Here is a 16,244-nt window from a genome sequence, read left to right as displayed (position 1 = left end):
CCGGCCACAAGCCGAAATTGCTTTGTGAAAATGTCAAAATAAAATCACGTCGAGTTACGAATTCGTCAAATATTGGCAAAATATTTCGCTGCGGAATTTTTGGACGGGAACTGTTCTCTGTTTACAGTCTGGCTGTTCGATGTTACCATATTTACAAGGTAAACAGAGAGAAATCTGGCAAATTGGGAATTCACGCCTCAAATATGCACTACCCCATATTACATTTGAATAAAAAAATGTTTTCTATGTTCACCTATTTCGTACTTACGTTTTTAGTATATGATTTTTCGATTTTAATTCAATATCACTGGTGAAATATTTGCCATACTTTTTAACTTCATACGTTAGAAAAAGATAAATATATTTCTAGTGTTTTTTTTTGTTAAGTGTTTAATTATATTGTAATTGAAATTTAAACTGTTGCCGTCGGTTTCTAAAATACCATTATTTATTGCTTTAATCATATGTTTCTTTACTGACACTCCACAATGTTTCATATTGTTATGATTCAGTCTGTATGTATTTAATATATTGGTAACAGATGTCTTGATGGCATCACTGATGGACAAGTTGTATACTGATCGTCGTCATCTGTTGTTATGGATCAATTACAATTCAGATAAAAGTCATATTAGTTAATTTTAACTTTGGTTAGCGTTGAAAAAGAATATTAATTACAATAATTAATATATTATGCTTTCATGCGTGTAACTTAATTGTAACTTATAACTATGTAAGTGTAACTTTTTTATACTAAAAATATCTAAGGCTTAGTTATGCATACATATATATCTTTCTTTCTTTAAGTAATACGAGAAGTGTTATTTCCAAACGTTATATATAGAAGCGTTGCACTCAAATTCTACTCTATCACGAACGAAGAATTTGTACTTTAAAAAGTTCATTTTGTTTACTGTGTTTATATAATATTTGTAAAGTGAGTTTAGAATGTCTTTACTATTTACAATTTTTAATATGTACTCCTGAAAATATTTATGAGCAAACATTATTGATGTACAAATTGCAGTGATTTATACAATATATTATGTAATATAACTTTGAACCATGACCTTATGTACAATAAGGTCGTGGTTCAAGTACGCGTATTATTCTATTCAAGTTAAATATTAACATTTGCTTCATTAAATACTGTCTTAAATATCTACAACATGGATTGTTAAATGGTAGGTACTCACCAGCGAACGGAACATCACACACATATTCCTCCACGCAGTCGGTGTTACCGCTACGGTCGGTGGCACCGCTCGCGACGGAAACTGCTGACGGCGCGCGGAGCAGGATCACCTCGGTCTCAGTTTGACTATCTCGTAACATAGATCTTCTCTTGTATTCCTGTTAAACAAAATCTAGTATAAAACTACTACAAGAAATATGAGTAGATAATTAGATAAATTGATAATCTGTTCACAATCTGCGCACAAGTTTGTGTGCAAGCACAGGTGCGCTTTCTATTTCACTTTCACAATCCAAAGGGATGGCAATCAGTCTCGACTGTAAGGACCTCACGCTCAGAAGCAACGGCTTTACGTGATTTCTGAGGCATGGTGATGTTAACACTGTCACTTTCAAACTCCGGCCTTTTATTGATTAGACCTTGAGATTAGAGCCCAGAAAATCAGGGTCTGCAGCTTATTCAAGCCCCTAGATCAACGAAGCAATTAATATAGTACGCTGAAAAGTAATTATTGATATACCACTACACAGAGCTTTTCAAATAGAACATTACAATAAAGGACTAATGTTTTATAGCAATAATTGATGTAAATCGATTACTTTTTTATATAAAAACTTATTCTTTACTATACCTTAATTTGAAATTTAGATAAAACTAATTTATGATATGTATTAAACATACATAGAAACAATGAAGGCTATGCTTACAAATGAGGACATTTTTTTTTATTTCTTTTGCAATTGAAAAAAAAACTACTAAATCAATATATTTAAAACTAACACCAAAAACTGCAGCGCGTTTGGAAGAAGATTTTTTTATATACCTACTGTTTTATATTGTATTATATAAGTAGATGTACTTGTGATGTATTATTGTTACTATTATCTATAATATCTCCGTTTTTTTCAATTCTACACTATTTGCGTGTTAAATGTCACCGAGTGAACTGACATAGACCCTACCCACATGAAGCCTTGTGGCGAACTGGCAATAATCTTATCAAGAATACGTTGAGATCATAAATAATCTAGTACTTTTTAATGATTTCACATGCTCTTAACACACTACTGACGTAACTGGCGTAAATTTCATATTCTTTTATTTATTATTAGTGGGCGTTTGGTGACCACTTACCATCAGGTGGCCCATATGCTCGTCCACCTTCCTATTCCATAAAAAAAAAAATTACAGGCGCGGATCCAGCAGTCAAATCAGTTTACGGTCAGTCACCCGAAAATCAGCCCAGTCGTACTACGGACTCACTTATAATCGATACATTGCATTCCTACTCGTACGAAGAAGTTTAAAAAAATTATGACGCTCCCGCGGATACCTTTCCCGTATACCTATAGGCATTTATATCGACACCAGGGTCTAGGGTAGGACTGTGGGCATGCCGACCGTGCCCACTATGGTGGATCCATGCTTGTCAACTTATAAGATATATCCAGATATTACAGTTCTTTTAACATAACTTGTTCTTCTAAATAGAAGATACTTAGAGGAGATCATTACTAATCTGTATTGGGTATAAATTTTGTAAGCTTTGCAAATAATAATATTAAATAACTATTCTACTTGAAAAGGTATGTCCAGTGGTAGAGCAATTATTACTATTGAAGGCCATGCAGTCCAGGTATAATATTTTCTTTCCAATTGTTCCGTAAACCTAAATAAAAAAACTTAAAATATATTGTGACATACTTATTATAACATAAGAATTAGAAGTTATTTGATTGATCTTTAAATTAGTTGTAAGTAATAAAGCAACGTGAGAAAAATTGTATTAAGTATTATATAGATAGATAATAAATAAAAAAATAGGGTTTTGAGCAAAATAGTCTGATACAAATAATACTATTAGTCTATATAAATAGCTTATGACATAAATACAAAACAGTGATATATAAACAAACAAAAATCTTACCTGCCTTCCTCTTTTATCTTCCAATTATAAATTAAACCATTTTAATTGATAATCATTGTTAAAAATACACGAAAGATATTTTTTTCATTAAAAAAAAAATTCTTCCCTAGATATATAGCAATATAAGGTAAACTAAATTATTTTAAAAAGCATCAAGTGGAGACATTCATTTTGATGAATATTTTTGTTCATTATTATTAATTAGCCCTGGTTTACATTCATAAATCGTCCATAAAAACAGCAGTAAAGAAGCAACCTGTGAATGTCCCACTATTCGACAAGTACCCTTCGCTTAAGTATTTTTTTTATTTAAAATTAGTTTCTGCGTTACATATCACGTGACTGTTTTTACATACGTATGATTTCTCTCGTATAAAATGTTTGTTTCCTATCGTACTCATACCAAGATGGCCCAGTGGTAAGAACGCGTGAATCTTAACCGATGGTTGTGGATTTAAGCCCGGGCAAGCACCACTGAATTTTCATGTGCTTAATTTATGATTATAATTCATCTCGTGCTATACGGTAAAGGAAAACATCGTGAGAAAACCTGCGTGTGTCAAATCAACCTTCTCCTCAAAAAGGGAGAGGAGGCCTTAGCCCAGCAGTGAGACATTCACAGGCTGTTACTGTATTGTACTCATGTACGAATTGTTATGAATTAAATTTTAAACTAGAAAACTACAACTATAAAACGTGCTACTTACATTCTTCATATATATATATTGTAATTAATATAAGTAGTTTTAAGAGCAGCTTTGGATACTGTGCAGCAAATTTTATAAAATATAATTCGTCACTCCTTTAGCTTTAAGAAAGCGCCTCAGTTGTTTCTCTCGGATCTCTTTTATTGCCTTTAGACTAGTGGCTTAGGGCGTTTATGAAACGCTTCTCCCAAGTGACGGTGGTATTGATATCTTAATGTTACAAAATTCTCACGAATGCATGGAATTCCTTACAATGTTTTACTTCTACGCTGAATACGAAATAAATTAGCAAGGGACAAGAAAATTTCATACACTATTTCCATAGTTACAAAAGCGCTGTTTTATTTTTTATAAAAGTGGTAATTATTATATATATAAAAATAACTGATACACAATTTTGTAAAGCGTCGACCAAAGGGCGCGGAAAAACAATCTCGCTCTAGCCTGATCAAGGGTCAAGGCAGGCGCTGCTCTGGACCATCTCGACATAATAATTATATTTTAATAAATGAAATCCAAAACACCGGACTAGTTAATTATAATATAACGAACATTAAGAGTTAATTTATTACGTATTTGCTTATATTTCAACAAGTACTATTTTAATTTTTTACTGGTGGTAGAGCTTTGTGCTAGCTCGTCTGGGTAAGTACCACCCACTCATCAGATATTCTACCGCAAAACAGCAGTACTTGGTATTGTTGTGTTCCGGTTTGAAGGGTGAGTGTGCCAGTGTAATTACAGGCACAAGGGACATAACATCTTTCGTTCCCAAGGTTGGTGGCGCATTCGCGATGTAAGCGATGGTTAACATTTTTTACAATGCCAATGTCTATGGGCGTTGGTGACCACTTACCATCAGGTGACCCATATGCCCGTCCGCCTTCCTATTCTACATAAAAAAAGTCATAAAGGTCATTGAAGTGTACGTGCATCGCCGAAACAACTCTTTTGAATATACGAATACATAAAAACATTGGAACGCTGATCATTTCATTGAAACATTACATTAAACGAACTATATAAGAAGTATATAGTTCGTTTAATGTAATGTTTCAATCCGTGGACAGCAAAAAGAACTAACAGGTCTATTCTAGATCAACTAAAGATTACAACCAGACTATCCACTATATGCTACAAACGAGTTATAAGTTATAGAGTCATATTGCCCGGAGACAAACAGACAATCTGGATAAACTGGTTGTTGTAGGGAAGGTCGAAGGCAAAAGATCACGCGGTCGATTACCTACCCGCTGGTTCGACCAGATCCAATATATAACGGGACTCAATATTCCGACTGCCCTGAGACAAGCAGAGGACAGAGTGATTTGAGCATTTCAGGAGAAGCACGACCTTCAGTAATGAAGTATACGAAGAAAAAGATAAGTGTTATAAGATAAGTGCTTAATTTGTGATTATAATTCATCTCGTCCTTTACGGTGAAGGAAAACATAGTGAGGAAACCTGCATGTGTCTAATTTCACTGAAATTTTGCCACATATGTATTCCACCAACCCGCATTGGAGCAGCGTGGTGGAATAAGCTCCAAACCTTCTCCTCAAAAAGAGGAGAGGAGGCTTTTAGCCCAGCAGTGGGACATTCATGGGCTGTTACGGTTATAAGCAAATTAGTTTCAAGTTTAAGTCGCCGATATAATAAATTGCTTGTATATTTTATAAGGCGCGAAAAACAATTTCATGATTCAGGAAAATATCGTGATACATATATTGAATTAAGGTGGTTTTTTATTTTTATTTTATAATTTATCAATAAACAACCACACAATTCTAACATATTAATATTATTAACGTATTTCTTTATTTCACGATTCAAGCAGTAACCTGATATGAAATTTTAACATTTCAATATTTATTGTTTGTTTTCACCGTTTCATTACGAGACTATACACACAAATTAATTAAATCTCTGAATAAAAAAAAACTATTTAAATCGATTGAGTTGGGAATAAGCCGTCTGGAATATTATGCACTCAAATAGCGAAGATACACGCTAAAACATAAAGCTGTAAAGTATACCTCTTTAAAATTAATAAACACAAAACTGCAAAAAAATAATAAAAAATAAATTCCATACTATAATTTTATAGAAAGTAAAAGATATGCTTAAAAAATGAAAGGAGAAAATAAAAACAAAGAAAAATACAATAAAGATATTTATTTTATAAACGAAATAAAATTACGAAATAATACAAGATAAGACTTAAAATAAAAAATGGTAAATTATAAGAAGTACATATTTAATATTTATTATATTTTATTATATTAAAGAGCAACATTGGTAATTTATTCAAATGATATTTGAACAATTTAATACTCCAATTGGTAATCGATTTATTTTTGAGTCAGCGCAGACTTCGAACAAGACAAGATGTGTATCGATTAGCTACAATTAAAAAATACACATTTTAAGTAATTTTTGTTTTCTATCACATTTTTCAGTCGTTTTTAATTTAAAAAAAATTATCTTTTTTTTTTAATATCTGTAGCTAACCGTAATACAACCTCTTATATTGTGTTAATAGAATCAGTTCTATGAATTGAACTAAATATGAGGTTCTATATTTAAATAAATAGTTCAATTTAAGATCTAATTCCGATGTCAAACTTAGAGAGTTATTTAAAGGTAACAAAGGCTCGATGTTTTTTTTTTTAAATACTCTCCAAAGAGTTTTTCACAAGACTGTCTTAGCTTGTCTACTTTACTCTATTTAAACTCTAGTCTAGCCCTATTCATGATACTGTCATATCGGTATAAAAAAAAAAAACAAAAATTGTTTTGTAAATTATGAACATTGCTATATAATATGCTTTTTTTAAATGCAATTCACAAAACAATTTCAAACTACAACAACTAGTATATAATAAACATTTACTTAACCTAATCTTCAGCACCTTAGGATGTTTAAAGAAAAATTAATAAAAAAAATTGTCTATTTACAGAAGGAAGCGAAATCAACATTTCATTCAATATAGCACCATACGCATAGACTAAAAGACAATCACAATACATCCGTCCCATAGCTTACTTTTAAATATTTAAAATAACTAAGTAAAAAGCATCAGCTATTTGTAACATCGCCTTGCGATTTTTTTCGAATTCGTATCTCTTCTACAACCTCCATAATAAGCTGAAATATTCAAAAGTAATGATAAGAGTAACATTGTTTATATATATATTGAAAACATGCTCATGCAATTTGGAGTCGATGAAGGAGTCTGGTGAAAATATTTCAGAGTAGACATAGACAAGGTCACAGCGATTATACTTTTCATATATAAAAAAGACAAAAATGTATGGAAATTATATATGTGTTCGATTTATCGTGTCAACAAATATTGACAATTGGAAAAGTGCTTCGGCAATCACCATTGTCCTCATCCTAATGTCTTTCGACCACTTATTGACAGATGATTCATTTGGACGAAAGCGAAATTCGATCGATCTTGCTTCATATAAATTATTAGTGTGTATAAAATGCTGCAAGAAATATAACAAAATATAGAGTTTTCTAGATTTTTGCAACTTGCTTAACGACTACTCTTTTTTGGGAATGCTTAAGCTTGTGTAACGGTTTCTCGCCCAACATATGGTTTGTTGAGGCGCTGTGCTTGATATTGATGTGAGCGCTTAAGAAAAAAAACAAACACGTCTCGTACCACTCGCATGGGTTAAAATGGGAGTATTTACTCTACGTAAGAAATATAACCCATTTGAAGATGTTTTAACAAGCAGCGTATTTAATGTATAATGATAGCTATGTCCAGCAAAAATCAAATCATTTACTTATTTATTTAGAAAATGTAAATGTAATATTTCAAAATCACAATTATATTGGATTTCGCTTTTAGGTTTGTCTTAATTACACATGTCGCTTTTAATTATTACAAAATCTATACCATTTTTGCTGCACTTATATTATAATGTGATGAATGTGTTATACTGTATGACATATTAGTATTTTTATTAGAAACATAATATATACAAAGGGAAAAAAATAAACAAAAAATTTGAGCCTAATTATCATTCCATGAATAAAAAACATAAAATCTTTTAAATGTTAAGAACAAAAAAACTGGACGATCTAAAAGTAAGTGATAAAGAGTTTTTGGTGCAGAAAATCTTCAATCAGGACTAACCTGACTCAATGGTCTAATCCGTTCGTGGATGCTATTCTCCGCTTGTTTCGCTGAAGGCGGCGGATGGTCAGGCGTTGGAGGTTGTTCATAGTGGGTCGGCGACAGAGGAATATCTACCCTCGAGCCATCAGAGTACCGTTCACATTCACTCGGACTATTCATTGACTGATCGTCTAATAAACTCTCCAGGGACGATCTCTCTTGGTTAGAGTATTTTCTAACTCGTTTGTCTGCCATTCTGGCTTCGAAGTTTTCGTATTGTGGCCCAAACGTGTTTCTTCTTAGCTTCCTGCGAGGATTCTGTTCTTTTATGACGACATTTTCATACATAGCCGTAATGGCAACGGGTTGTGTGCGGTTTCTGAGACTCGGCCGAGGATTTGGCACTGGGACAGCTCTAGGTGAATTATGGTTTTCTTCGTACTCCGAGTAGGATAGCTTGCTATCGACGTATTGGTCGACAGATCTACCGTGTTTGAGGTAATGTTTAGCACCCTGTAACAATGAGACTCTATTACACACACTATTACTACATATAAATACATATATAAAAATTAATAGTTATATTCCTATCTCATATCAGTTAAAATAATGTGCCATATTATTATAGTAGTGTAGTTTCGATAATTCTATAATATAAAATAAATAATTATAAAACTAATTTAGTAATAAAAGATAGATAATAATAATAAGAGTTTTTTGGACATCTGCTACTACTAAGTTGGATGACAGAACTCACCTGTATTTCATCCAAGTCGTCCTGACTCCTCGCATGGGCTCTCAGCTCATAGCTGTACCCAGAGGATGGAGAATTGACGTGGGTAGGGGACACAGACAAGTTCCTTCTGGGGGGCTTCTTGGGAGGGGTGGGCTGTAGAAATTATATACGCGTGAAGAGATGTACATTCACTTAGGAAATCGAAAGGTAACAATCGGTCCCGAAGTAAGGATAACATAAATAAGAAATATTAACGACCCATCCATGACATATTATTTACATATTCAGATTAAATAAAAATTGACAGTTAAAAGAACATTACTCCAAAGTTTATTTAGAATACTTCAATCTAATAGATAAATTGATTGCGTAAAAACAAATCACCTAATACGAGTTTAACGATGACATCTAAAAGTGACCTGAATCTAGCCTTATAAATCCTAATGGTCTCGACGCAGAGATCAGATACAGTATAACCCAAGAACGGAATAGTAATTTAGGTAAATAGACGGATACCGCATCTATATATAGCAGAACTCATTGTCGTCACGGAACGAGATAAGTGTTCACAATTGCGTAATTGTGAATTTCAACGATTGCGAAGAACGCTTAGCTACGGTCTAAAATACATAAATTTTATTATTGCAAATTACATAAAATTGAACTGCTAACGATTCATCGCTTCAGGATATGTTATTGCGCGTCACCTTGTGAAATAAGTTATAGTACCTAAATTGTATACGTTTAAGGTTCAAGTTTAAATTTATTAGTAAAAAGTTAAGTCTTTTATGCCAAATAAATAAGGGAATTTAGATAATTAATTAATTCTCATTATAACATAGGATAGCTTAACCCTCCCATATTATAGCGTAGCGGACTTTTCAATATAATATACTATTTTCTAATTAATTTATATACACCAGGCACACAATGGAAGCTCTTAGGCGGTTAGTACTTAACCGACAAAACCTAATAACTTTCGATACTTTACCCAATGTATCAGCGCAAATATTTTATCAAATCCATAGGCCGTTATGGAAGAGAAAAAGATACGTAATATTTATATAACCTTACCATATTATATTCATTTAAATATCTGCAAATAATAATTTGATAAATAAAAATTTCTTAATTATTTGAAAACTATCAAATTATTTTAAATCATACTAATTACTTATCTAATTATCTCCGCCGCCTCCTTATATTTTGTACCAAACAGTATCCCTAAAGGTCCAAGTAATTTAATATTGAGTCGAGGATGAGGGTTAAATTGGTAGCAGCCGGCCGTTGAATGGACAATTTTCTACATAATAGCCTGTTAGACATGATAGTTAGCTCTCGACAAATTTCTCTTCAATTCATTCTGACGAGATATCGTGGGCTATTATAACCGTTTACGGACTACTAGTATATAATATAAACAAAATTGAATGTTAATCACCAAATTAGTTATTTATGTTGTTTTAAAGTTTTGAAAGTTGTTTTATGATGGGAGATTCATAGGGTCTAATATGTTATATGCCTTCCGATTTTGTAATTACACTGGCTCACTCATCGCCATCAATCACCAATAGCTGGATCATATTTAACAAGGCCTTAAAATGTTAAATTAAAAAAAAAAATCTTATCACTTATTGAATATAATTAAACCCTTGTAATTACCAAACATTTATATTTAAAGTAATTTAGATAATTGCAATAAACAACCAGCAATCGTTCGTAAGTAATAAATTACTGTAAGTGGTAATATTTCAACACTTGACCTAATTCGAATTGAATTCTGTATAATGTCAGCGAATCGTAACATTAAATTAATGTATAAATATTTTGTAATATGGTTGTAGTACCTTGTTTTAACAGATTCGCGTTATTTTGACGACTTCACCTGTAATTTTTTTTTTAGGTATTTTTTTACTATTTAATATTGTCAGTAGTATTGTAAGTGAAAAAAAAATTACGATAAAGTCTGCGAAGCCCATACTTAGTTGGAGTCGTCCCATCGGATTATGAGAACTAGGAAATACCCCGTGCACCTGTGTTTGCACACACACTTGTGCACTATAATATTGTCCTGCGCTGATGGCTATTCTTTCTTGAGATTGTCCGCCGTGGCCGAAAACGGTCCGGAAGACATTATTAGTTAAATTTACAAAGGGTTTGGCAAACTATTTTAATTTGATTTTGTCTAATTTGCGGTAGCAAGCGGGCTTTGTGTAAGCTCATCGGAATAGCTACCACCCACCCATTATATATTCTACCGCAAAAACAGCAGTACTTAGCATTGTTGGGTTCCGGTTTAAAGGGTGAGTGAGTAATGTGTTACTCCAAGAACGAACATCTTAGTACCTATTTAGGTAGTTATACCTATTTTTGGTGGTGAATTTGCGATGTAAGATATGGTTAATATTTCTAGGATGGGCGTTGGTGACCATTTACCATCAAGTGGCCTATTTTATAAAAAAAATCATTTGTATTCTTCCTGGCGATCCCCATTGAGAATGCGTTGCTACGGCCTATTGAAATGCCTATCGACGACGGAGAAATCGACGAAGATTACAAAAGATGTATTTTACCTAATTTTAACAAAAAAATTATTTAAGCTTATCTGTGCCTTCGGAGAAGAAAATACGCTTGTTTAGCAAAAGGACTTATAGACTATTCTTATTTTTTATTATTGTCAGTGGTGGGTAGTAAATATGTATATTAATTTATATACACCCTTACACTAAGACAAATAAATTATATCGAGCATGATTTAACAGTAGCAATTTGTTCTTTTCTAATTGATATTGTAAATACTATAATGTTAATTAAACTGCGACAGTTACGTTTAGAGAACTTTCCTTTTTCACATTTCCTCGAACATAAGAATATTTTAGAATCAAAGTGCCTACATCAAAGGGATTAATTTTAATCGGATGCGCATGCGCAGACGTCGCGGTTCCGACAGGCGCATTAATATGGCGCCAATATGGTCCTGCAGTCATGATTAGTGGTAGCGACTGTTGTTTAATTGAGTGTAACCGATGGGAATAATTAAGTTTAAAAGGTTAAATAATTGCACTGATTAATATAATAATAATTTTAACTTATTTTTGTTTAAAGCGTTAATTAATACAATTCAAATGACACTTCTATTACAAATGACATATTTTTTGCAATAATTGAACCAAATTTACAAGTTCAGGCCTCTGTCGCTTGACGAGATTAGCGAAAATTCTACTAACAAATTGTCACTTTATCGCAATCGAATTGAAGCGTGATCGTTTATCCGTTTTCCTATTCTTTAATTTAATTATCGACTATTGGCATAAGAGTTAAAAATTAAGTTCGGTTTTTTACATAACGGTATTTGTTAAATCATATCTGTTCGGTTCCCATTTGAATAAATATAGATTAGTCAAAGTTGAATTGGGATTAAATCCTATCGTAATCATTATAGATCAGAAGAATTCGGCCCCCGAATTACTAACATTTGACATGATCCAATTGGGATATTCATTTTATTTAAAAATATTCTCAAAAATTATTCATTTTAAATACTTTTCATATATTTTAATTAATTGTTAAATAACTTGTTATTGTTAGGTTCACTCCATGATTGAATGTAAAAGTGGAAGCTTTGTTGGCTTATGTGAAACATATTTTGTTACCAAATGTTTATGTACTATATTATGCTGTATGTTTCCCAAATAAATAAATAAATAAATAAATAATCGTGGGATTTTGAAATCGAAAACAATTTCAATAACAAATAAACTTTTTAAGTGTCAGTTATTATAATTTTCTCTAAAGAATATACCATGACTTCGAAACGAGAAATTATTTTTCCATGAATGTTAGCTGCAGAGCTTCAATGATGCACGGACGCGGAACAACATCATTTGTAAAGTTTGAGTGTAAAATATTACAATTTTGAAAACAGTATTTACGCAAAGGAAAATAATTACATCGGATTAAAAGTGACGATAATTACATAAATTAAAATGAATAAATTTAATAAAAATAGTTATTTATAACATAATCGCAAGCACCGATAAAAAAGTTATTGTATATTTATTTATGTTTAAATTATATTATATTTCTCACAAGTTTACCAAGCTCTTTATATATATATATATATATATATATTATATGATATACGGACAGTTTATAAACGTACGAATATGAGCTTCAAATAATAATTTAAAATATATTAATATACGTATAAAATCAATAATCTAGGTCACAAAGAAATATCGTTTGTCTAAACCAAGGCCGAATAAATCTTTTTAAAATCGATCAATAGCAAAGCGAAACATATGATCCATCCATATAAATATCTCATCGAGTTCCACTGACCCACATACGGATGCTGAAAATTTACTTAGTTATAAACACAAGAATTAGAAACGCTATCCATAACGCATCTGGTCAGAGATGATGAACAAAATATCTCTAGAGTTATTTCGATTACGTCATGTCATTCCTCATACATATAATTCTTTTGTACGTATGTATAACACTGAACTCCTAAGCACCGATTTTGGTTATATTTTGTATGTGATTGAAACTTATGTCGCGCTAAAATTGAAATTAGTGAATAAAATTCTTACAGTGCAATGAGAAAAACATTTTAAGGTCAAAGTGGAGGGTAGCTTTTTAAAACGTATCTGTCGCACAAATAAACTGCTAAATGTGTAATAATTATAATAAAACATTTATTTCGACTAACTAGGATCATATACAATCAATAAAAAGACAAAAATTACACCGATAATATTTTACAGATTATTAATTAATTATAGTGGTAAGAACGCGTGAAGCTTAACTGATGATCGTGGGTTCAAACCCGGGCAAGCACCACTGAATTTTCATGTGCTTAATTTGTGTTTATAATTCATTTCGTGCTTAACGGTGACGGAAAACATCGTGAGGAAACCTGCATGTGTCTAATTTCATTGAAATTCTGCCACATGTGTATTCTACCAACCCTCATTGGAGCAGTGTAGTGCTCCAAACCTTCTCCTCAAAAAGGGAGAGGAGGCCTTAGCCCAGCAGTGGGACATTAACAGGCCGTTACTGTACTGTACTGTATAAGAATAATTATGTCATAAATTAAATTGAAGGAATCAATAAAAATAATAAATAATAACATTATATAAATAATAAAGTCATGAATATATTTATAGTCAATTTACACTAAGATGAGATTTGTTGATTTGAGATGAAGTATCCATTAAATTAATTTCCAATTTCTACATAAATAAAATATTAATATTATTCAGTACATGAATCATATTGCAGCTAGTAGTTTAGTGAACTTCTTTAATGTTTTTTATAATTCTGTACAAGCTGTGCCCGCGGCTTCGAACCTCGAGGACTTCAGATTGCGATTATAAAAGTAAATAAAATATAGCTTATGTTACTTTAGAATGAAGTTTCTTTTTAATAGTAAAGGAATTATTAAAATAGGTTCAGTATTTTCTAGATTTTATCGATTACAAACAAACGAATCTTTCCTCTTTATAATATTATTAAATTAAACATGATGTCTGAATCGATTTATCCTTTTTCATATGTATTTATTGTAGTTTTAAATATAAGAAGCTATATATTAGGTTAGGATATTGATTTGTCTTTTTGTGCATGTTGTGTTCTTCTTTAAGTAATTTTGACACTTAGAATAGAATTTATTTTGTTATATTATATTATTTTAATAAGTGTAAACCGAATAAAATAAATAAGTAAATAAATATATTATATAGCATAGATAACAAAATTATAGTTCACAAAATATTCCTCACGCGTTCGTACGTGCCGTTAAATTATATACATAATTTAAAATAGCACATATAATCAGAATGCTTACAATGAAATGCTAATACCCAAATTCCCGTCCAGCAACACGAATATAGGAGCTTTACTATGTGTAAACGTATACCTCGACATCGGGTCTGGCTATTGGCCAAACGCCAGTCCGCGAAATCCTATTTCCGTAGATTTCAATCTATTAGAGGGCAAAGAATAATTATTTTTAGAAATGGATTACACGAACAAATTTCTTCTTACTAGGATTTTCTCGTTGTTGAGCGGATTCGTAGAGCTACGTTTATTTATCAATTATTCTACCTCCAAAAAGGTATGCTATCATTTAGTTTTGAGTGGGCCAGTGTAAATACAGGGACAAGCGTATTCATATCGTGACCAATGATTACTCCTACTACTACAATGGCAATGTCTTATCAATCAAACTTTACGAAATACGTGAACAAATAGCTACTTACTTGTCGTTCGGAAATTATTATGCGGAAAATAAAATCAAATCAAATCGAGTAATAAAAAAAATATGAGTGAAAACAAAACGTTTGACAATCTACATTTGTAAAATCATTAAGATATTTCTACTACAATATAACATTCTCCTCTAATAAATTATACAAAATTCTCAAATATCGTTTGCATATATATTTTTGCAAAGAAAAGACAAAAGTAAACCATGTAATTTTTCGTAATACAATTTCTGGAAGTTTTAGATAAGCTATTTGTTTCATATTTTACAATCTCAATTAAGATAAGCAATTGTAATTTTCACGATCTATCTAAAGTATCTCTTGTTTAATCTATGACACATTGTTGCATGTATCCAGCCATATGGGAAATTACGAAACACGAAATTGGGTTATGGAGTCCTTGACATGGGGAGTATTATTTTCTCGATTTAATACTTGTAACAAATCTAAGTATATATAATTTCTATATCAGTAATAATTTAATTAAAAATATATAAATACTCTTTGAACATTTTTCTTTACCATTATTTAAATAATAACCTAATATTAAAAGTTAAATAACTTATGAGCTTATCAGTTTTTTTTATTATATGATCATTTATATAGAAAAATAGTAAATGTAATCTATATACTATACGATAACATTCAATTTAAAAAAAAAATCGAGTTCATTACAAATTAAAACTTACATTGATCACGATAAAAATTATCCTCGCGATTACGACACAAAAAAAATACACTAAATATTCAAATTTATCACTATAATTTAAAAAATCATACACGCGAAATATTCAAATTGTACACAATTGTTACACTATGTGCGCGACAAACGCACGTCCCGATCACATTCGCGGCACGACTGACATTCTAATTCTTGCGATGGTTAAAAATTCCAGTGCCCATGTGGGAACGCTATGTTATGATTACGGTTAATCAAGTACCGACTATTGCATGTACGTATTTCGTACTAAAGGAAACGGATGCGTCGACTTTTATTATAATAAGAAATATTAATCGCATGGCATAATTGCTGTCAAAACTTATATACTACAAAAACTTTATGATTTATAGTTGCACGAGTCGTATATTCCAGAAAACGTCCAAACAGCCTCTGATGCTAGAAATAACATAGAAAACAATTACAAAATTTGTCAAACAGAACGCACTGAGTTCTTTCGCTGGTTACTTTTGGGTCTAGGTATTTTTTTTCTACGAACCGATGGAGCTTTAACCTTTATAAGTATAATAATTTCATATTGAATAACAAA

General features: G+C 31.5%; 1 protein-coding gene across 1 annotated transcript in view; it reads right to left on the bottom strand.

Moving 5' to 3' along the window:
* Positions 1–16,244, bottom strand: part of LOC126776671 (uncharacterized) — a 109,646-nt gene that overhangs the window by 65,927 nt on the left and 27,475 nt on the right. The window contains exons 10-12 of the mRNA XM_050499293.1: positions 8,726–8,857; positions 7,987–8,481; positions 1,197–1,353 (exon numbers count right to left, since the gene is read on the bottom strand). Coding sequence (XP_050355250.1) covers positions 1,197–1,353; positions 7,987–8,481; positions 8,726–8,857 — 784 coding nt within the window. The remainder of the gene's footprint in view (positions 1–1,196; positions 1,354–7,986; positions 8,482–8,725; positions 8,858–16,244) is intronic.

The sequence above is a fragment of the Nymphalis io genome, chromosome 21 (genome assembly GCF_905147045.1).
Source record: "Nymphalis io chromosome 21, ilAglIoxx1.1, whole genome shotgun sequence".
Classification (NCBI taxonomy): Eukaryota; Metazoa; Arthropoda; class Insecta; order Lepidoptera; family Nymphalidae; genus Nymphalis; species Nymphalis io.
This window is presented reverse-complemented; position numbering and strand designations above follow the sequence as displayed.